Below are 24,195 nucleotides of genomic sequence, written 5' to 3'. Positions count from 1 at the left end.
GCTTACACATGAAGCAAAAATTATATAGAATTTCATTTAAAAACTCATGTCCTTATGGCAAGTTGGGTCTAGCAGACCATGTCTTAGATACCCTTGCACACAAGATCAATTGAAAAAACACAAAAGTGCTACAGAGAAGTCATTATAAGTCAGACAGATTGTTTTTGGAATCAACAGAATCAACATTTGGAAACCAATTTTGGAATGTATTTCATCCAAGGTTATGTGGACTTCATCAGAGAGACAAATCCTTAACTGCATTCAAAAGATGAATTAAATTATGAGTCGTGTCGTGTGCATAATCACTCATGTCTCAAATCTGTGAAAAGGTTTATATGTTCACCATACATATTCATTTTTAACGGTATTAATGAGAACAGACTAATAAGAAAATAACTATTTATTAACTTATTGCTGATTTTAATAAACATCAGCTATGAACCGTATTTAAATCTTATGTCAAATTGGCAACTCTCATTTGTCCACCCAAGGACAGAATCTCTTCTTTATCACAACCACGGGTTTATGAAGTGCCTGTTCATGGGATCAAGCTTACTATGGACAGACAGGAAGAACTGTGGACATTTGCCTCAGTGAACATAAAAAATACATCCAGCACTGTCCTTATGGCAAGTTGGGTCTAGCAGACCATGTCTTAGATACCCTTGCACACAGGATCAATTGGAAAAACACAAAAGTGCTACAGAGAAGTCATTATAAGTCAGAGAGATTGTTTTTGGAAACAACAGAATCAACATTTGGAAACCAATTTTGGAATAAAATTACCAAACATTTGGGAGACAGTCATCTTAAGACTTAATTAATACTTGCTTTCTTTGTTTTGCTTTATTTTCCCCAACATAGATGGCACCTAATTAGGACTTTAGTCTTTCTGTTGTCCATTGCAATTTTTTAAACTAGTCCCATGAGTGAAAGCTCCGGATAAGATAAGTATTGTTTTCAGTTATTGTTGTTAAATTTACTTTAATATTGCGTAGTTTTGTTTGCCTTGCGTCTCTTAGTGCATCTTTTTGTGTGTTTTTGGTGTGTTATAATTTATAATTTGATAAAATACGTTGCAAGTAAGTAAGGCTCCAGTACGAAGGAAAATGACGGCCAGTAATGATGGTTCACCATCTTCATCAGTGAACGGTAGTATAAAAGAGATGATTCAGTGTACTATCTGCGAAATGTACGTTTTGCGGAGTATGGTCAGAGTGTGGTTATATGATAATAAAGGAGTGAATGTGTGTAGAAAATGTAGGGAGAATGAGAAATTGAAGTGTATTTCGGATCGTGAGTGTGATATTTTTGTCAAACTTCAGAATGAAGAAAATAGGGATATGACAAGAAACGGCGAGGTTGTACCAGAGAATTGTGAGAGTGTGAATGTAGAAAGTGTGAATGATAGTATTAATGGTTTTACAGAGAATAAAAAAGATGAGATAGATGCAATGAGTGAGATTGCGTTGTTGAATGGTGCGATACAAAGGGCAAAACAGCAGCTAGAGCGTATGAGCAAAAGTCGACTGAATGAACCAGCCAATAATAAAAAGTATGACAGGAAAAATAGACGTATGAGTGTGAACATGAACAAAATGAAGGATAGACTGCTGTATGGAGACTTGTTAGTACGAGGTGTGATAGTAGAGGATTTGACAAAATCGTACTAACCTGGTGTGGCCATAAAGGATGTAACTGAGTCTACTAGAGAGCAAAAGGAAAGGGTGACAGAAATGATTATTGTGGCACGTACGAATGATTTGAAAGGAGACAAATGGAAATGACAGAAGACCTGAATGAATTGTTTGAGGTAGCAAAAGAAAAGAGTGAGAGAGTTAGAATGATTAGTCTTTTGCCACGGTATGACAGTGAAATGTTTAAAAGGAGGGCCATAATTGCGAATGACTTTATGCGTGGGTTATGTATGACAAGTGGTGTGGAATTTGTGGATGTGTGGAGTGAGTTCGATGGACGAAAGGATCTATATAAGATGGATGGCTTGCATTTGAATGGTTACGGTGTAAGAAGACTTGAGAAAGTGTTGCTGAATGTGGTGGATGTGCAAATTCAGGGAAACTAGATTTATTAAGGTGGGGGAGTAGATATACAGTCCTTAGGGAGGCAGCTGAATGTAAGAATGAATATAATATGCCTGAGCAAATAAGGACAACAAATCAGAGTGGGATAGTTAATATAAGGCATCAAGGTAGGGTTGGGGCTAATGGGGGTCTTAAATTCATACACTAATGCTAGGAGTATTAGGAACAAGAAGGAAGAGTTTTTGGCCATGGTTGGCACTTCCAGACCACAGGTTATTGGTATTAGTGAAACATGGCTGATATAGCTAGTGATATAGCTAGTGGGATTGAATGTGATGGGTATAGTGTGTTCAGGAATGACAGGGAGAATAAAATGGGGAGAGGAGTGTTGTTGATGATAGCTGATGGGCTGCAGCCAAGGAGAATAGAAGTAGAATTGCAGGATAGAGAAAAGAGCACATTTGAGGCCATTTGGTGTGAGATTGTGGCTAGCAGAACTAAATATACAATTGGGTGCTGCTAGAGACCAGGTGATGGAAAAGTTGGTGGTGACAGTATGCACAAGCAAATAGAAGAAATGAGTGGAAGGAGGGTAATTATTATGGGAGATTTCAACTATGGTCGCATTGATTGGAGTGAGGAGAGGACACACCGGAGGAAGGAATTGGATTTTATGCAGTTATTAAGGGATAAATATCTGCGACAGCATGTAATGGAAAATACTAGGAGTCAGAGTGTGCTTGACCTAGTAATTACATCTGAGGATTTGGCTGTAACAAATATGACCACATTGCCACCAATTGGTGAGAGTGATCATAGGGTCTTGACTTGGGAGGTGGCTAAAGGTGTAGAATTTTCAATTAAGACAGGGTACATGTGGAATTTTTGGGCTGGAAAGTATGACTAGCTTAGGAGTTTGATTGGTTCAGTGCCATGGCATGTACAACTGCAAGGACTAGAAGTTGATAGTGCATGGGAGGCAGTTAAGAGCTGTTTGCATGAAGCAATGGCTGACTGAATACCTAAAGTGCGAATAATAAATCAACTATTGGTTAAATGGATGAATAACACCATTAAGCTTGAGCTGCAAAAAAAGAAACAACTATGGAGGGAATTTAAGGAGAAAGGTGACCGGCAGGCACATGAACGGTATAAAGCGCAGGCCAGAAGGGTAACGAGTGTGGTAAGAAAAGCAAAAAAGCATTACGAAAGAACATTGGCCATGCAGGCTAAAGAGAATCCTAAACAGTTTTTTAGATATGTAGCAAGTAAAAGGAAAAATGTACATGGCAGAATTATTTTAAAGAATGCTGATGGTTAGGAGGTAACTGAATCAGTTGATCTAGTAGAGTTACTGAGTGAGCACTTTGCAAGTATATATCATCCAGGTGGTGACATTGTAGAAATGAATAAACCAGTAGATTATACAGGAATTGTGGTGAATGAAGTGGAGGTGAGTAGTCTATTGCATAATCTCAATGTCAATACATCTGTGGGATTGGATGATATAACAGCTTGTGTTGTACGAGAAGCAGCTAAAGAATTGTCAGTACCCTTGACCGTTTTGTTTAATTTGAGTCTCGGGTCTGAGTTAGTCCCGAGGGGGTGGAATGAGGGGAAAATAGTTCCACTGCATAAAGGTGGTTCCAAGACTGCTGTTGTAAATTACCGACCGATTAGCATATCAAGAATCATTGTCAAGGTCTTAGAGAAATTAGTCAAGAAAAGAATACAGGATTGGATAGATGAAAATGGGATATTGTATGGGGGACAACATAGTTTTGTGAAGGGTAGATCATGCCTCAGTAACTTGCTCATGTTTTATAACACAGTGACGGCTTAACTGGATAGGGGTAATGGGTTTACAGTAATACTACTGGACCTTGCCAAGGCTTTTAATAGGATACCACATAGAACCCTAATCAGTAAACTGGAGTAGATGGGGATAGATATAGGGTTGGTGAGATGGATAGGAGGGTGGTTGAAGGAGAGATACCAGAGAGTGGTTTATTCAGGAGTGGAGTCTAAAAGACGGCTTGTGACTAGTGGTGTGCCACAGGGCTCTATTCTTGGACCAATGCTTTTCAATTTGTTCATATAGGAAAGGATTTGAGAGTAAGTGTTCACTTGTTTGCTGATGATGGAAAGTTGGGTAGAGGAATTGTGAGTGCACAGGATGTCAAAATTTTACAGAATGATAGTTTGGAGGACTGGGCTAGGAAAAATGGATGTCAATTTAATGTTCCAAAGTGTAAGGTTATGCACTTTGGGGTGAAAAGAATAGCAGCAGTATATCACATTGGTGGAACCATACTCCGGGATATTGATGACGCCAGGGATTTGGGAGTGTTGGAGGATAGGGAATTGAAGTTTATGGGGCACATTGCAAAAGTGACTAAAACAGCTCACCAAATCACTTGGCTTCTGAAAAATACTTTAACATGCAGAGACAAACGAGTTGTTGTTCCTCTGTATCAAGCCTTGATAAGACCCAATCTGGACTACTGTGCCCAGTTATGGGCACCAGGGTTTCTTCGTGATGGGGAGGAAGTGGAGAGGATCCAGAGACGAGTGACCAAGGTGATAGCAGGTCTGTGGAATGAACCTTATGAGAATAGGTTGAAGATTTGTGGGTTGCAGAAATTGGTCGAAAGGCGAAGGAGGGGTGATATGATTGGGACATTCAAATTACTGAAGGGTTTCTATAAGATTGATCCAGAAGATATTTTTGAAAATATGACTGGTGGTGAGATGACTAGGGGCCATGAATGGAAGCTGGGCAAGAGCGTGGTTGACAAGGGTGTTAGAGCTAGGTTTTTTACTTCGAGAGTAGTGAATGAGTGGAATAAGCTTCAAGAGTCTGTTGTGGGTGCTACGACCGTGAATGAGTTCAAGGCAAGGTATGATAGATACTGTGTGAATGTCGAATAGTTGTTCTTGACATGATGTTAGTGCCTCCCTCGATGAGTCTGTCGACTCCTTGGAGTTGCCCTGAACAATAATAATAATAATAATAATAATACATCTGCCTAATGATATCTTTAGTATGATTTTATAAATTAAGTTTTTGGTATGACATTGTAAATTTATACATGTAATTTATTCTGCACTTTTATGTTTACCTTTGTTCAGTGAAATGATATCAGGTTGAATATATTATTATTATTAGACACCTCCAGGGAGTCCAAAGACTCATTGATGGAGGGAACCTACTCTACAGCTCTGTCTCCACCACTCAATCCACCAACTGACCGCAACTACACCAACGCCATCTACCACCGACCACCACCACCAGTAGTATTTTCATAGACAATCACAAACATCCATGCCCACAGCGGGATTAGAACCCGCAGCCGTTTGGCTGGAAAGCGGATATGTTAACCACTCGGCCAGCCAGGCTGGCTGGCTGAGTGATTAACGATGTAACATCACGTGGCTCATTCTAATTTTGAATGATCGAGTGTTTGTATTCTACCTTGCAAGAAACTGTTTTTCGTCAAGCCACTGATGATAGTTTGTTATTTTCAAACTGAAATATCTGGCAGAATATTAAATATAATTTTCTTGTGTAATGTGTAGATAATATTAATTTCATGTCACAAGTTTCTCTCAAAAGTAGAATATCTGAACCTGACTAACTGTTGATTGAAGGACATTTGCTTCTTTACTCTAGATGTGACTGCAGCAGTAAAGAAGGTGTCGGGTTTTTGATACACAAATCATCACGAAATTCAATCATAGAATTCAATCCTATTAATAGCAGAATTGCTCTAGTCCGCATAAGAGAAAAACCACTCAATATCACCATCATACAGGTCTATGCCCCAACCACAGCCCACAAAGACTCCAAAGTAGAAGAGTTTTATGGTCACCTTAATGCAACAATCACCAGAGTGAATAAAAAAGACCTTTTGATTGTACAGGGCGATTGGAATGCCAAAATTGGAACAGACATTGGCAAGGATTATCTCCCATTTGTTGGACCGTATGGCTATGGGGAGACAAACGAAAGAGGTTTTGAATTGATCAATTTTGCCTCACAAAATTACTAACACTATTTCCCCATAAACCTTCCAGAAGATGGACATGGACTTGTGTCCATGTCCATCTTCTGGAAGGTTGGTTGTGTTGGTTGGTTGGTTGGAATTTGGTTGTGTGTTTTACCATCACCCTGATGGTAAAACACACAACCAAATTGACTTTATCCTTGTAAGCACAAGATTTAAAAACTCCATCAACCTCACAAGATCCAGATCATTTCCTGGAGTTGACATTGGCAGCGACCACAACATGGTCATCACAACTGTGAATATGAAAATGAGAGAAATATTACCTACAAAATTAACTTATAAAAGATATAATATAGAAAAATTAAATGATCCCCAAATAAATATACTATATAAATACAAATTAAAATAAATTTTTGACACAAGCTTCAAGAAATATAATAATATCGAATCTAAAACCAAATACTTCTCACAAAAGATAACTGAGACAGCTGAAGAAATTGTTGGTTACAAAAGGAAAATAAATAAACCATGGATAACCAAAAACATTGTGGACCTATGCGATGAAAGAAGATATTTAAAATCTCATATTAATAGTGGTGATAATAGAGAACAGTAAAAAAACATTACTAAGATTATTAAACAAGAAATCAAACATGCTAGAAACTTATGGATATTAGATGAATGTAAAAATATAGAAGAGGACTTAAATAAAAAATAATTCTAAAAGTGCTTTTCAAATTATCAATAAGTTAACCAAACCATTTATTGCAATTAATTGGAGCACAGAAGATGTAGATGGAACTCCTATCAGAGACATCCAGGAAAATAGTTGATAGATGGAAATGTTATGCAACCAAGCTTTTTCAAAAGGACCCTCAACTGACTGACAATATTTTGGACGGGATTTTGCCAGGAGGTTCGGAGGAAGGAGATTACCCGATATTAAAAGAAGTCATTGCAGCAATTAGCTCCTCAAAAATAGGAAAATCACTCGGAACTGATGGTGTTACAATGGAACTTATATGCGAAGGAGGTGACATCACCATAGACACCTTGCTAAATTTATTCCAGGACGTATGGAACACAGAGATTTGGCCTTCTGATTGGCAGACTTCTGTCCTTGTACCTATTCCTAAAAAGGGAAACAGCAATAAATGTAGCAACTACAGAACAATAAGCCTTATTAGTCATCCAAGCAAAATCCTGTTAAAAATACTATTGTCAAGAATTGAAAAGAAAATAGAAAGCAGAATATCAGGTGAACAAGCGGGTTTTCGGAAATCCAGAAGTACAATCGACTATATTTTTACAATACACATACTAGGCGAAAAATACATAGAACATAACAAAATAATCTGTCACAACTTTTTAGACCTTCAAAAAACTTTTGCCTCAATATGGCATGAGGCATTATGGAAAATTTTAGAACATTATGGTATTGACAACAAAATCATTAGGATTATTAAATCTCTTTATTCCTCATCTGATATGAGAATTGAAATTAAAAATTACAGCAGTGAACCATTCCGGGAAGAACGGGGGGGGGAGACAGGGATGCACCTTGTCCCCTCCTCTTTTTAATTGTTTTCTAGAATATATCATAGATGAAGCTCTTCATGAATATGACACTGGAATAGTAGTTGGTGGACTAAGAATAAATAACTTACGTTTTGCAGACGATATCAATCTTCTGGCAGAAAATGAAAAAGAATTACAAGAGATAACCAGCCGTGTTTTCGGAACATTAAAAAAATATGGATTATACATAAACCTACAAACAACAAAAACAATGATAACCTCAAAATCAGACATTGAATTCTTAAAGATACAAATTGGCAATAAACAAATTGAGAATGTAAATAAGTTCACTTATCTAGGAAGCATGTTGAGTCAAGATGGTCGTTCAAAAACTGACATTAAATACCAAATTGCTAAGGCAACCATGGCCCTACAGAAGTTAAAACCATTGTGGGGAGATAACAGCATAGCAATCACAACCAGACTAAGACTAATTGACACCTTGGTGAATTCTATCCTCTTGTATGGTTGTGAGGCCTGGACTTTACTGAGGGAAGATGAGAGGAGACTCCTGTCTTTTGAAATGAAAACTTACAGAAGACTTTTGAGAATTCCCTATACCGCCGACGAAACCAATGAAAATGTCCGAAAACTGATTGATTCAATAGACGGGAGAAGAAGGGAAAATATTCTGACAGTCATCAGAAGAAGACAGATGAAATGGTTCGGACATGTGGATAGGGCTAATGGCATTCCAAAGCAAACACTAGAAGGAATCGTATCGTTCCAGTTAGGGCCGCCCTTGATTAAAATGGACTGATAACATCAAAAAATGACCAAGATGATCGGTGGAGGCTGTCCATTGAGGACTACGGGAGAGAAAAGAAGAGAGACTAACTATTTTTTTTTTTTTTTTTTTTTTTTTTTTTTTTTTACAATTGTGTCTTTGGGCTCTAATAGTGTAATATCATGTAATTCCAACCAAGACCACAAGCTAATATGTGCATGATTTATGACATTGTGATTCATCTCTCAAATGTAGTTAACAATCTTGTCTTCCGTCATGTCCACATAACGCTGGATGAAATAATGAAGATTTTAAATAAAATTCTATATAATTTTTGCTACATATGTAAGCTGTAAAGATACTTTATAATGTTTAGTACACATGTCCCATTAAAGTATTAATCACATTTTATTTTTATTCAAAAAATAAAATTTAAGAAAAAATGTGATCAAGAATGAGTGACAATTCTGAACTAATTTTTGTGCAAAAAAACATAAGCTAAAAATGAAAGTATTCTTTCTGAATTTATTGATGTTGGCTATACAGTTTGCAAAGAATGACAGATCTTTCCAAGTTTATTATTCTTACCTTTGTATGATTTATTTAAATAAGAAAAAATTCTTGTTTCAACTTACAAAAATCTCTCTCTCTTAAATTGGCAAAGCTAATGAATTTTTTTTGGCAACATCTAAAATACACTTCATTTCTTCCATTGTTAACATTTTTTTCTTTATTAGGCTCAGCAACATTTTCTTAGAATCTTCCTGGTTTTCATTACATTCTGTACATTCAAAGGAAAATAAGAAAAGATCTTCTAGGTCCTCTTTTATGCGAGTTTTTATTTTAATTAACCTCTCATGCATGAATTTTTATATTCATTTATAAAAAATTATAATGATGATACAGTACCATTTAATCTTACAGTATTACCATGAATTCATTAATTTTGCAAAATTTGTGCCCTGTATATGTTACAAAACGATGTCCTCATCTGAAGACATCATTTTTATGTGTCCTCATATGAGGCCCTTATGCATGAGAGGGTTAACAATTCTTAGTAAATTATATTTGACAAGAAATTATATTCTTGTTTAATCCTTCACCTAAACATGAGCAAACAAACTTTGTATGTGAAGTACCGTCAAGAATATGCTACTTGTATACAGTGGCTGTTGACTTCAAATTAACTGCTTTAGAATCCCATAATGCAAAGCACACTTTCTTTCAGATGCATGTACTGCTAAGCATTATGGGAAAGATCATGACCTAGACTAGTTACAATCTTTTCTTAGCCTAAGTCACCTTAAGTTGTCCTCAACTTTGTTAATATGAAGTTAACTGCCAAATCTGCTGAACAAAGAACTGATCTTGTTTACTGAGTGCTCTTAAATTTAATTACCTTTAATAAATTATTTAAATTGTGGAGCAATTGAATGTGAAGTATTTCATTAAATCTGTACTACCAATATCTTTAAGAACCTTTTCAATAAACTGAAATGGTCTTAAAAATGCTGAAACCATATGAAGCAGCAAGTTCCAACATTCATAACTAATTAATTCCAACTCCCTGGGTGTATATGTGTGTCTATAATGCTATATTATGCATACACACAGACACACACACGAATGGGTACACAAAAATAATCAGAATTTTTTTTTTTTTTTTTTAAATTATTAAAGTTTATAATACCATATTCTAGTCTCGATACTCAATGTGAGTCAATGTACCTATCCCAAAGTTTTATTCACTGCCAGACACAGTTCTGGAACTGTTCAACTGAAATACTGTTTATGGTCTCCAGCGACTTTTGTTTCACTTCATCCACATCAATGAATCACTGCCCTTTCATGGTTTTCTTTATCCGCGGGAATAAAAATCTCACATGGAGAGAGATTGGGCAAGTAGGGAAGGGTGCGGAACATCTGCCATTTTTTTTGCATCAAGAACTATTGGATACACAAGGCCATGTGGACTGGGGCATTGTCCTGCCGCAGCAACCAATCTCAGCTACTCCATATTTCTGGCTATTTTATCACACACTATCATGCAGTCTTCTCAAAATGTTGAGATAAAACTGGTTCACTATCTGTCGAGGAGGAACAAATTTTTTGTGTACATTTCCATTCACATCAAAAAAACAAACTGACATTGTCTTGACATTTGATTGAACTTGATGTGCCTTCTTGGATCTCAGTGAATTTGCATGTTTCCATTGACTTGATGCTTATTTTGTCTTTGGATCATAACCATGGCACTAAGACTCAACCCCAGTCACAACTTTTGAAAGAAAGCTCTGGTCTTTAAGAACATGCTCACTCAAATCACAGCAAACATTCACATGATTTTTTTTTTTATCATCTGTGAGCAAATGAGGCACAAATTTAGTGGACACACATTTCATTTGAAAATCTGTTAAAATTTGTAACACAAACTCTACGATAAATTCAGAAACTTGCTCAATGGTCTTTCAATTATCTTCATTGATTGCCTGGCAAACCTTTTCAATATTTTCATCATTTCTACTTGTTGAAGGTTGACCAGACTGTGGTCGGACTTCAGCTGACACATCCCCATTTTTGAAATGAGAAAACCACTTGTACACCTGCATTTTACCTCAAGTGTTGTCCTTAAAGACTTGTCAAAGAATAACAATAGTTCCAGCTGCAGTTTTACCAAAATAAAACAAAATTTCATGCACCCTATCTATTTCTTGTGGTCAGCCATCACAAAATCGCCAAACTTGCTTGTAAGCACTAACAATAAAAGCAACTAAAATAACAAACCAGTTCACACAGGATGACGCCACTTGAAGACTGGAAACTTGAAAACTGCACACTCATGATGCCTAGAGACATCACCTGTAACTAAAAAATGCATGCACACCAAGTTCAGATTCTGTTTATATTTGGGTACTACCCCTCATGTATATAAATTGTGTATTTTCCTCAGTATATATATATATATATATATATATATTGAGTGAATAAATAAAATATGTACACACATACTGTGTGTATATATATATATAGTGTGTGTATATGTGTGTGTATACATACATGAATACACACAGACACTTTTTTTTTTTTTTTTTTTTTTTTTGTTGAAAAAGACCTTCAACCTGTGTATGGCAGAAGTCTTAAAACTGCATATATTTTGATTTTTCATTTAAATACTGAAACTTTTCTAATTCAAATTTGTTAACTTCCAATTCTTCTTCTTCCTCATCATTGTCTAAAAAATCATCAAAATCACCATAGCTATTCTCAAAGTCATTTCGTTTTCCTCAAAAGTTGTCTTTTACTGATAGAAAAAAATCACAAACAGCTAAATGTATTGTTTATTAAGGCATAATTGATAACAAAACAACTGGTGAGTCACTATGCTGCTGACATCATTGCCAGATGATCCAACAACATACTTCTCAAAATTTGCTGCTACCAGTGCTCAAGTTATTTCGCTATTTTCACCAGTTTAGATGCCGATTACAAATTATAAAACTGAACGTAACCAAGATTATAAATTTTGTAATCATCATCAATGGAAATGCAGATTAATGCTGAAATAACTTCTCATCTTTTGTACTAGTCCATTCACTGGAGGTACGACTAAATCCTTCATTGTCCCATAATTTCGCTTGTAAAAACTACATTCCAAATAAAATCTTTCAACATTGGTAACATATAACTTGATCTTCTGAGTTATACTCCCTTGAAAAATTCCAAAACTTTTGATTTCTTTTTTTTTTCTGCTTATTTTTTTTTAACTTTATAAATCGCAGATTTTTTTTACACTTAAAATAAAAATGGATAATAACAATAAAAAAGAAAATAACAATAAAATATTTCACATATATGTGAAATACACACACACACAAAGTAAGAACTTTTTATAAACTGAATATTAATCCTGGACATTTTTTAAATTATTTTTAGATCAATGAATCTTATATTATAAATGTCATAATATAAAAAGAGAAATAAGGTTCAACATTTTCTAAATCCAAATTCAATATTATGTGTAGTGTTAGAATTGTAGATATGATGAAAACGGGCTCCTGAAATACGATCTAAATCTACTAGCAACAAAAAAATGTTACTCTCCCACAGTGTCACTCTACTTTATATAAATATTGTCATAAGTGATGTTTTAAAAAAACTAAATGATCACAAAACAGAATAATACATTCTTTAATTCTCATTACATGTAATTATACAACACCATTCACCACAACCCGATTTGTTTTATTTTCTATCATTCATTCTTCATAATGAAGAAAGAATTTATATAAATTATCCACCAAAAATAATTTAATAGGAAAGGCAAATAATAAGATTCCTGAAAATAAGAAAGTAAGCAGCACTCTTTGTGGAGCCAGACTAACTTTTTACAATGTATTCAGTCACGTGATTTGGTCTTTGACTTGTCTTTGTAAGTTAATTGTATTTTTTAAACAATGCCATTAAAAAGAATTTTCACTAGGTAAAAAATTAATTACATTAAGCTAATTCATGTTGTGAGCTATGAAAATCAGCTCAGGACAATAATATATTACAACTGGTGCCTACTTAAAGGATAAAGATGTTGGATACATAAGATGTATATTATTCGATGAATTTGTGATGATCTTAATTTGTTTATAGTTACCGGTTTCTTTGCTAATTTGTAGGAAAAAACATAATTAATTGTTATTTTAATAGATTGTCTATTACACATGTGATGCATACTGTATATATATGTAAAATTAATAGTGAACTAAGGTTTTAAACTGAATGTATTGATGATAAAATTTATTTATTGGAAATGACAACTGTAATCTAATCTGAATGCATCATAATATGAAAAACTTACTTGTTTTGCTTGAAGTGCACAAGACTTAATTTTCAAGTAAAGCACCATAAGGATAACATGTAGTAATGGCGCATTTTGTCGCTTCTTGAGTGAAACAAAAACTGGAAGTGTGATGTTTAGTGGAGTAAGCGTGGAGCGAGAAGAACAAACAATAGAAATTAGGAGGATTTTTGGAACTGGATAGCAGATATTTATGAAGTCTTTCATATACAAAGAAATATGTTTAATACTTATCAATTGTCATGTTATAACAATGATGACAGGTCACCTGTTTGGAGAAGTACGTATGGAAGGTTGAGCTTTAATACATTGGTATTTTGTAGTTTTTCACAGAGAAAGAAAAATAAAATTCTGAACCTTAAAGGAAATAAAAGGAAGGAAGAAAGCATAGAATACTAGTTTACACTATGACCTTTAGAGAAACCAGCAATGAAAATTGCAAGTGTTTTGGTGTTTCTTTAGTGTTTGAATTAAGGATTTGAGATCCAGAAGTTTCATTTCCAATTCTCTGGAAATAAAACTTCTTTAATAAGTTTTTTGATGGCCACCAGTGGTCAAATAACTTGACAGTAAATGAGATAATGTTTAAAACTGGGGGGGAGTGTAAATTATGGAAAGAAAATATTTTAAATACATTTAGAACAAGACTGAAAATTCACTCACCACTTGTTTCTAAACAGAGCAAGCCTCATGGATTTGTGGGATGCTGATAATAACTATAGCATTATTAGCAACAAATAAGAATGAGCAGTAAAAGTCAATGAAATAATGTGTTTTGTGATCATTAACATATAAAATTTAATTCAGAGAATTAACGAGTGTCAAGTCAGAGTAAAAATTAAAAGACTCAGCAAGTCCACATACTTGGATCCAATAAACCTCACATACCACCAAATCATAGGTTTCTCTCTGGTTTTCTCTTTCAGTCGTTTCTGACTGTAGGTGACTTTGTGGGCATTGCTCACAAAGTATTCCTGGTGAGATTTTTACAGAGTAGTTCACCACTGCCCCCCTCCCTCCAATTTTATCCGGGCTTAGGACTGGCATATGGCCGGGACGTATTCATGACTGTAATCCATGTCATGTATGTTCATGGGACTGGTTTGCCTGTCCTGGGGGACGAAAAACCCAAGTTTCCAGGTGAACCCCCCACCACCACCACCTCCATACGAGACTGGCTAACTCACCTCATGTCATTGACGGGAATCGAATCCAGGTCTTTCCGACCAAAGGGTTTCATCTATACTGAATGAACTACAGAGGCTCACCCAATCATAGGACTAATTTTATTCATTAAAGCATACAACATTATACCATTAAACAATGATTAAGTTTTGTTTTAAATGTCTAATATATAGGGTGTCCCAAAATTCATGCAAGAAGTAATTTTGATAGAAAACACAGGTTTTTAATTAAAAATTGTAATTTCTTATTGATTCATAAAGTATACAGGATAGGTTATGCATGGAATAGCATATCGGGTAAATGGCCTGCACGGCTTTGCTGGCACATATGCACTCTTTTGTCGAAATTTTCCACGACCGTTTTGCATAAATGTGGCTGAATTTCGTTGATGCAGCGCTCAATTTCCTCCTTCAAGGCGTGGGTGGTCGTGGGCTTGTTGGCATAAGCCTTAGACTTCAAAAAACTCCAAAGAAAAAAGTCCAACGGCGTTAAGTCACATGATCTGGGCGGCCAATTCTGATCACCAAAACGGGAAATTACACGACTAGGAAATGACTCATGCAGTAATTGAATTATTTCTCGGGTTGTATGGCATGTGGCACCGTCTTGTTGAAACCACACGTCATCCACACCCATATCTTGCAATTTAGGCACAAAAAACTGGATTATCATGTCACGATAGCGAGCACCATTAACTGTTATTGCCTTACCAGCCGCATTTTCGAAGAAGAATGGACTGATGATGCCTCCAGCCCAAAATCTGCACCAAACAGTGACACGTTGTGGATGCATTTGTTTCTCAACAATCACTCGTGGATTTTCTGAACCCCAAATGCGACAATTTTGTCGATTAATAAAGCGATCAAGATGAAAATGAGCCTCATCGCTGAAGATGATTTTGTTTGAAAAATAAGCATCCACTTGTTGTTGTTCCATAATCCATTCAACGAACTCTCTTCGCTGTGTGTGGTCATTTTTAATAACCCTGAACTGTCAGCTGTCACGCTGTCTGTTTTATCTCGTTGGTAACACTTTACCGCACAAATGGCGCTAAATTTAAATCTTGCGTGAATTTTGGGACACCCTGTATATATAATAGAATATAATAGAATAAAATTACCTTATATTGCAATATATTACAATACTTGACTGGATAACCATTTCAATTAAATTTTTTGGAACAAGAAAAGCAGCAAAATATAATACTAAGAGTCTTTATGGAGTCAACAATTGTATGAGATCAAAACTTGAATAAATAATGTATATAAATAAATAATAACTAAATAATAAATAGCTAAAATAAGTTAATAAATAATAAATTAAATAATTGTTATCTAGCAAGATATTTATAAACTTTAGTAATACTTTATCTTAGTAATACTTCAGTAATACCAAATACTTTAAGTTTTTATCTCAAATGAATGTTGACTCAAAATGAGTGCTATTTACTATTTCACTTCACTAAATGGGGGGGAAGAAGTCCAACCACACCTCCTCGCGTCTCCCCCACCAAACCCTTGAAGCTTTTGACCAAATTTCTTATGGTCCGATTTCAAGGTGACTAACGTGGCAATGGTATTCAATTTTCCAATGAAGAGTCACAGAAAGAAATCAACCAATGCTACCACATCCTGGGCAGCCAACGCATCTGGGGCTGCAGTTCGGGCTCCTAATGATAAATATGCTACAAGGACTCATATTAACATTTTGCAACTCAATATCAATGGAACTCAAGAAAAATGGATGAACTTAAATACATACTTTACAAAAACAATATCCATATTGCTTGTCTACAAGAAACAAAACTAAAGAAAGATCTGAACTTCAGCATCAAAGGATACACAGTTCTTAGGAAGGATAGAGAGGGAAGAATTGGTAAAGGGCTTGCTATCTTTTTGAAGACCCCAGAAATCAAATTCAATGAAATCAATCCAAATCAATATTTAAATAATAACAGTTCGATGGAAAATCAAGCTGTGGAAATACACCTACCAAACCATTCTATTTCAATCACAAACATCTACCAGCCTGATAATACAAATATTGATACAGACATCAATGAAAAGCTAAGCAAAGCTCCAATTGATACAACCATCATACTTGGTGACCTAAATGCAAAAAGCCCAATGTGGGGGCTTCCCCGATTTACACCATAAAGGTCAACAATTGGAAAACTTCTTTACAGATTTGGAACTCACAACAATTAACAATGGACAGAGTACCTATCTCTCTAAAACCAAAAGAACTGAATCTACTATCGACATCACAGCTATTAATTATAGCATTGCATCAAGTGCACAATGGAAAATTTTGGGAAACACCACAGACCTATAATAACAACACTAAACTTCAAAATTGATCAAGAACAGCAAATCAAAATGACATGGAACTTCAGAAAAGCTGACTAGACAAGGTTTACTCAAATCTTGGATAGTCTCTGTCAAGATGAACCTGTCTCTGGAAACTTTGACATAAAATTACAAATCCTTACTTCACATATCAATAAAGCTACCAAAGCAACAATACCAAGAGGCAAACAGAAATATACCTGGATACCATAGTGGAAAGATCACAATACTGATTCAATGATTACAGAAAGAGACAATATCAATGAATAATTCAGAATTAATAAAAACAGATGAATCCAGAAAGAAATTAATGGATATAACATACAAAATAAAGCAGGAAATTTGGAAGTGCAAGCAAGAGAAATGGACAGAGCTTTGCAGTAACCTGGACCCAAGAAAAGACAGCCAACACTGGAACATTATTAAAATCCTAGACAACAATATCAAAGAAGAGAACCAACAGAAAACAAACTTCATCACAAATGCTGGGAAAAAGCTATCACAGATCAAGAAATTGCAAACACATTTGCAAAAACCTATTCAAACCACTCCAAACTTCAGTATAACAGAGAGGAAAAGACCCTCAACAAACTCACAAGTAAAATACTAAAACAAGCAAGAACATACCAATCTAATGACATCTTCTCTGAACAATTTACACTAAGTGAACTAAATTCATCAATCAAGAAAACTGCACCTAATAAATCTCTTGGTAATGATCTTATCTTTGGTCATATGGTCAAAAATGCCAAAAAACAACTTCTGGACATTCTTAATTCTTCTTGGCAAACAGGCAAACTTCCAAAAGAATGGGAAAAAAAAATCAGCTATTGTGCCCATCCTGAACCCTGACAAAAATGCTGCAGAATGTCAAAACTATAGACCTATCACATTAACTAGCATACTCTGTAAAATTACTGAAAGAATCATACACTCCAGGCTCATGCACTGGCTAACAAAAAAAAAGAAAATTAACTACTACCAAATTGCCTATAGAGCCTGTCATTCAACAACAGATCAATTATTCTACTTTTGCCAAACAATAATAGACTCATTTCAGGAAAAAAACAACAAAAAAGACAACTACCATATTCCTTGATTTGACTGCTGCTTTCAATCGTGTTTGGATTTAAAAATTAATACAAACAGTACAAGATATCAGAATTAGAGGAAATGCTTCAATCTGGATCACTAATTTCATGAGAGCAAGAAAGATCAAGGTGAGAATCAATGCAATATCTTGAGAGTGAAGAACCTGGGCTGGTGTTCCCCATGGCTAAGTACTCAGTCCCTTACTATTCCTTTTATATGTCAATAACATTCATCCCTACCTTACAGAAGACATAAAAGTAGTTTGCTATGCAGATAATATAGCCATCTGGGACACTAGTGCTAAAATCAAAGAATCATAAGAGATTCTAAACAAATCCTTGAGAGGATTAGAAAAATGGTCAGATGAACTTAAACTCAAAATTAACCCAGATAAAACAAAACTAAGCACCTTTAGTACAGACAGGAAAAATAGACATTCTTACAATCCCAAAGTCATGATCAACAACAAGCTAATTGAAAAAGTCACAAATCCAAAATACCTTGGTATTACGCTTGATCAGGAATTACGTTTTGCATAACACATCTCTAACACTTCCAAGAGAGTTCTCAAAAAATTAAATATACTGAAAAGGCTTTGTGGAACAAATTGGGGAGCAAAGCCAAAAATTCTCAAAACTACTCACACTACACTAATAAGGCCAATAATGGAATATGCAGCACCTATCTGGTCACCTTCGGCCTCATAGGTAAAGGAAAAATTAGACAAAGTACCAGCAAAAACATCCAAGATTATCATTGGTGCAGTCTCCTCCACTAACAACATCAGAGCTCAACAGGAATGTGGACTTGACCTGCTGGAGGACAGATGAAAATTTGACATCATAAAATTCATCAATAATATCAGAAGCTATGCGATCATATCACCCTAAAAACTTATGAACATTGGAATCAAAAATGCAGACTTCACAGATCATCAACTATACAATATGATGACACTATCAGGAAGGAAATAGATCTTGATCAGCTAAATGTCCACATAAACAAAGAACCTCTATTTTCCAGTCCTTTACCTCCATAAATCTAAACCTTACCGAACTCTGTACAAAAAAAGAATCAAAAGAAATGTTCAAAGAAAAAAAAGGCTAAATACTATCAACCTTCTTTCATCCTCCAAACAGGTTATTTGTTATACCAATGGATCATCAGACACCAATATGATTAATGGAGGCGCTGGTGTTCTCCTTCTACTCCCAAAAGGCGAAAAACTTTCAATAAAAGTTGGATCTGGGAGAATTGCTTCCAATTTTACCAGTAAACTTTATGTAATAAATAAAGCACTCAAAGCCTACTTAAAATTATCATCATCTCAACAATCAGAGGGAATTATAATTTACAGTGACTCAAGATCAGCTATGGAGGCAATCAAATATGGCAATACCAAGCTCACACAAGACACCCATAAACTCTTAAATCAACTAAAGTGTTTAGGAAAAAAAAGATGCATTTTACAATGGTCAATAACATTCATCCCTACCTTACAGAAGACACAAAAGTAGCTTGATTACAATGAAGCAGCTGATAAATTAGCAAAAGAAGCTAGAGAGAACTCAACCAAGAAACTGACATGATGATATAAAAAGCAAAAGCTAAACTAATTCCACTGAAATCAGTGATACAACATCAAATTCCTAAAATCAATGCTGACAGAAATATCTCCAGCAAGATAGCAAGACTACAAACAGGACATTATAGAGAGAAATGAAGATCAACACAGATGATACGAGAATATATAGAAACTGCAACGACTACCCTAATACTGAACTGACACCCACTCACATTTTTACCTGTTCAACAATTACAGCAGCCTTGCAAGCAACAGACCCTAATCCTGAAAACAGCTCTATACAAACAAAATCATCGATATAGCCCAAGCAGTTCAAGGAGCACATGGAAACATCTAAGACTCTTCAAAGGACAAGACAACAACAACAACTTCACTAAATACAAAGATAAGAGATGTAACACACACACACACACAGACATGCAAGAAAAGTTACCTGCAGAAAATGTTACAGTGCATATAGGTTTCACATAACTATGACATTTTTTAATCCAAACATTATATTTGAGTAATTGCATGTATCTAATTATCATTCAAAATAACTTTCACACAAGTTTTCAATATTGTCATATTGAGAGATGTCAATTTCTTTTGAATAAACAGAATATTCTGCTTTGCAATAAGACTGACTCCTCAAGAACTGTCATTAATATTTTAAGCCATCCTTTGCCAATGAAGAAATCTCACTATTGTCAAAAGGGTTAGATTATGCTCAAAACACAATTCCTATTATGGATCTTATGTTTAGTATAGGTAAAGGACCTTTGTAACTGCCCATAATCCTTAGCTAGTAAAATTAGGTTTCAAGCAGCATATGTTATATGTTTTATTCAAATCAGTATCTCCTCAGAGCAATTTATCAAAAAATGATTTTCAGGCTTTATCATCTCTAAAACATAATAAGAAGATAATTATTGGGATAAAGAAACCATTAAAAAGGAGTTGTAAAATTACTTGATTTTGTTGTTAATTCAGGATACATCAGACATCAAAAGAAAATGTACAAGCAGATAGAACGAACAGCTGTGGGATGTCCCATTTCTCCTACTCTAGCTAATTATGTTATGGAATTTTGAACAATATATTCTCAATATGGCACTTAACAAACCCGTTTCATACAGATATATTGATAATGGTTTTGCTGTATGAAGCTCTTCCTCGTCTGATCGCCATGATTTCCTTAAGAAAATTAATTCAATTAATCCAAGAATCAATTTTACACTAGAAGTAGAAGATAATAACCATCTTCCTTTTCTACATATTTTCTCATTCTGTGTCAACCTAATGGCAGTCTTCAGTTCTCTCTATGCAAAAAATCAACTCATACTGGCAAATACATTAATGCTGCTTCACATGAACACCCCTATCTGAAATACAGTGTGATTTAATCTTTAGTTGGCAGAGCTCATAAAATTTGTTGAAATGATTCTTTTTCAAACAATAAAGTGTTTATCATCAGAGCTACCTTCACTTCCAATGGTTATGATGAAAAATCAATTGATAAAATAATAATTATGGTCATCGTAATCTATCTCGATAAAAATTTTCTGTTCCATATATTGAAGGACTATTGAGAAAACTACAGTGGCGGCTCGTGACTTGAAATTGTGGGGGTGCTGCAACTTACGAAATAAACATACACACTTGGATTTAAAAATTAATACAAACAGTACATGATATCAGAATTAGAGGAAATGCTTCAATCCAAACATGTATACATTGTGTGTATATGTCTGGATAAAATATCGAAAATATAGTAAAAATTTAAAACAAAAATTAAACATGAAATAATATTGTTTATTATCAATAAAATTATACAGTTTGGTATAATTCAAAATTACTTAAAAATAAAATATATTCTTCTTGTTTTGTTTCATGAAAAAATATTGTTTATTATCGGTAAAATTATAGTTTAGCATAATTCAAAATTACTTAAAAATACAATCCACTATCATAACCAAAATAATGTTCTAAAATAAAAAGTATAACAAATGTTATGTCTTTAATTGTAATGTCCAAATATTTAAAGAGACGGATTAAACACGATAAACACTACGAACACTCTACTACTGGTGCAAACTGCATATAAACAACAGTGGAACTGTGCGACGGACAATACTGCATTACGCTAATAGCTCGCATCTCACTATGACATGCATATGCTAGCGCATGTAGCAAATACTAGCAATATGACACTGTGGTAAACACAGTGCCACTAGCGTCCTTCGCCCTCCTAAGTGTTACAAGATGGATCATTATTATTTTTATACAAAATAAGAGAATTGTATAGGATCATTGATGATAAAATTAAATATTACAAGCAAATATAAATAAATTAATAAATATATTTATATATCGAGAAAAATTGGGGGTGCTGTAGTTCTGCAGTTCCTATGGATGAGCCATTCCCTGGAAAACTGCAAGACTTCTTTGCCAGATTGACCTACAAGTCTCTTTCTGTCCAATTCATAAACTAAATACCTTCCTAATCTCTCTTTTTATTTATCTCTCTCAAGATAAAAATCCTCCTTACTCTTATCCTGGAGTTTAGAGAATCACTTGTTCTTGTGGCCTGTATTATTATGAAGAGACTGGCATTCTGCTCAGATTTGTCTTGAAGAACATCAAGAATATATTTTACTTCGAGTGTCTGACAAATCTGGTTTAGCTAGCTATGCTTTGTCTACTAAACATAGAAAATGCATTGGAATCATACTAAAGTTTTACACAAAACTTATTTTTTTCTAGAAAGTTCATATAAAGAAAACTGCAAAGCACACCTTCATAATTAAATTAAAAATAGAAAGAAATTATATTCTTGTTTAATCCTTTATCCTAGTGTAAGCAAACAAAGTTTGCAAGCGAAGTTTCTCCACGACTGGGCTACTTGTATATAGAGACTAATGAGTTCACATTAATTCTCTTAGTATCCCATAATATCAACCTGGTTGGCTAAGTCATTAGCGTATCCGCTGTCCAGCCGAAAGACTGTGTGTTTGAATCCCGCTGTGGGCATGGATGTTTGTGATTGTCTGTGAAAATACTAGTGGTGGTGGGCAATAGATGATGATGGTGATTGCAATTTGCTGTAGTTTGTGGGTTGAGTGGTGGAGACAGAGAGTTGCGCAGTGGGTACCCTTCCTCAATGAGTCTTTGGGCTCCTTGGAGGTGTCACTTAATAATAATAATGGAAAGCACCTAGTGATTCTGTTCGTATTTTGAACAAACAGGACATTCAGCCATAAACAACTATAAGAACACCTATCTTAAATCATCAAAAATAAACTAAAAAAATCTGGCCTTGCTGAGAATGGAGGGGACACTGATCACAACATCCTCTAGTCCAATACTAACCTTTTACATCTGTGCCGGTTTAGGTTTGAGAGTTTAGAGTGCTGAAGTACTTCTACACTGCCCAAACTTAAATCTAAATGACTGCTTGCCTATCTATCACCAAGATTTGGGAAAGTCTCATCCTTATAAATGCCAGTGGCAAGAACTTAATGGGGAGAAAAGAGGAAGACCCCAAATGAAATAAATAAATTTTGTTAATTTTTCTATTTCAAATCATTTTAATTTTAGCTTAAATTGTTTTTTTCATTATTTGCTTATATTTCAGGTTTTGAACCAATCTTCACTTTTTCTATGGAGTCAGTAGTTCTTTTTACGCAAATTCTATTTACACGTAATTTTTAAGAACGTATCTATCGCGTAAAAAGAGGTTTACGTATATATTATTTTATTATTTTTTTTTTTACTGAAAACAATTAAAAACTCATTAGACAGAGAAACAAGAACAGGGGGTTGTGTGCTATTAACAACTGCCATATCTCCAGAAGATAAACAGAAAATTTTCAATCAAAAATTACAAATTTAAAAAAAAAGAAAGAAAAAAGCAAAAATCAAATTAAATTAAATTACCTGTACAAGTTTTTCCATCACTAGCTAAGCGCAAATTTTCAGGACAATAGCAAGTGTGTCCCTCTGGAATATTTTGGCAGTGACTCTCGCACTGACTAAAGAAACACTGATCATAATCTAGGGTGCAAGGTTATTAAATGAAATTATATTAAAAATAGACCAAAATAAAAAAACTATATTTTTTAAACAATAATAGAAATATTTGCATTCAGAATGTTAAGATATATATTATTAAAAAAATAGTAAACACCAACAATATTATTACATAATATTATAACAATAATCATCATCATCAAATTCCTGACATTTATCTTCAAGGAGTGTACAGGATATGACAGTATTACATGAAAAATTTACATCATTCCTTAACTTCTATCCATTCATATTACAAAATCAGATCCATAATTTTCCTCCAAATCAATCTGTTACCTGTCAAGACTCCAACATTGTCAGATCTTATATTTCTATCGTCTAAGCAACTTTTTACCGTATCAATCGACCTATATCTCGGTCTTCCTGTGGGCCTTTTTCCAGCCAACCTGGCAGAGAACACTTGCTTTGTGAATCTTTCCTCTCCCATTCTGTTTAAGTGACCATACCACCGGAGACTATCTCTGCTAACACATTCCTGGATGCTAGCAATGCCAAGTTCTTTCCTAATATCCTTGCTTTTAATATGATATTGCCATTGATGCCATCTGTTCACGCCTCTAATCTTTCTCAGGACTCTCATATCTGCGGTCTCTAGTCTTTGGTCAAGTGTTTTACTTCTGACCCAGCTCTCAGATCTATAAGCTATACAGCTAATTTAGTGTTCTGACTAATTTCTCTCTTATTCCATATGAATTTATTCAATTGACT

At 34.7% G+C, this 24,195-nt stretch overlaps 1 protein-coding gene across 1 annotated transcript in view; it reads right to left on the bottom strand.

Annotated features, from left to right (window-relative positions):
* The window catches only part of LRP1 (LDL receptor protein 1), a 1,646,373-nt gene that overhangs the window by 1,249,527 nt on the left and 372,651 nt on the right, over positions 1 to 24,195 (bottom strand). The window contains exon 24 of the mRNA XM_090402369.1: positions 23,335 to 23,451. Coding sequence (XP_090258495.1) covers positions 23,335 to 23,451 — 117 coding nt within the window. The remainder of the gene's footprint in view (positions 1 to 23,334; positions 23,452 to 24,195) is intronic.

The sequence above is a fragment of the Typopeltis vanoorti genome, chromosome 2, assembly GCF_054136105.1.
Source record: "Typopeltis vanoorti isolate ZY-2024b chromosome 2, IOZ_Tvanoo_1.0, whole genome shotgun sequence".
Lineage (NCBI taxonomy): Eukaryota > Metazoa > Arthropoda > Arachnida > Uropygi > Thelyphonidae > Typopeltis > Typopeltis vanoorti.
The sequence above is the reverse complement of the archived record's forward strand: the minus strand, read 5'-3'. Positions and strand labels throughout refer to the sequence as shown.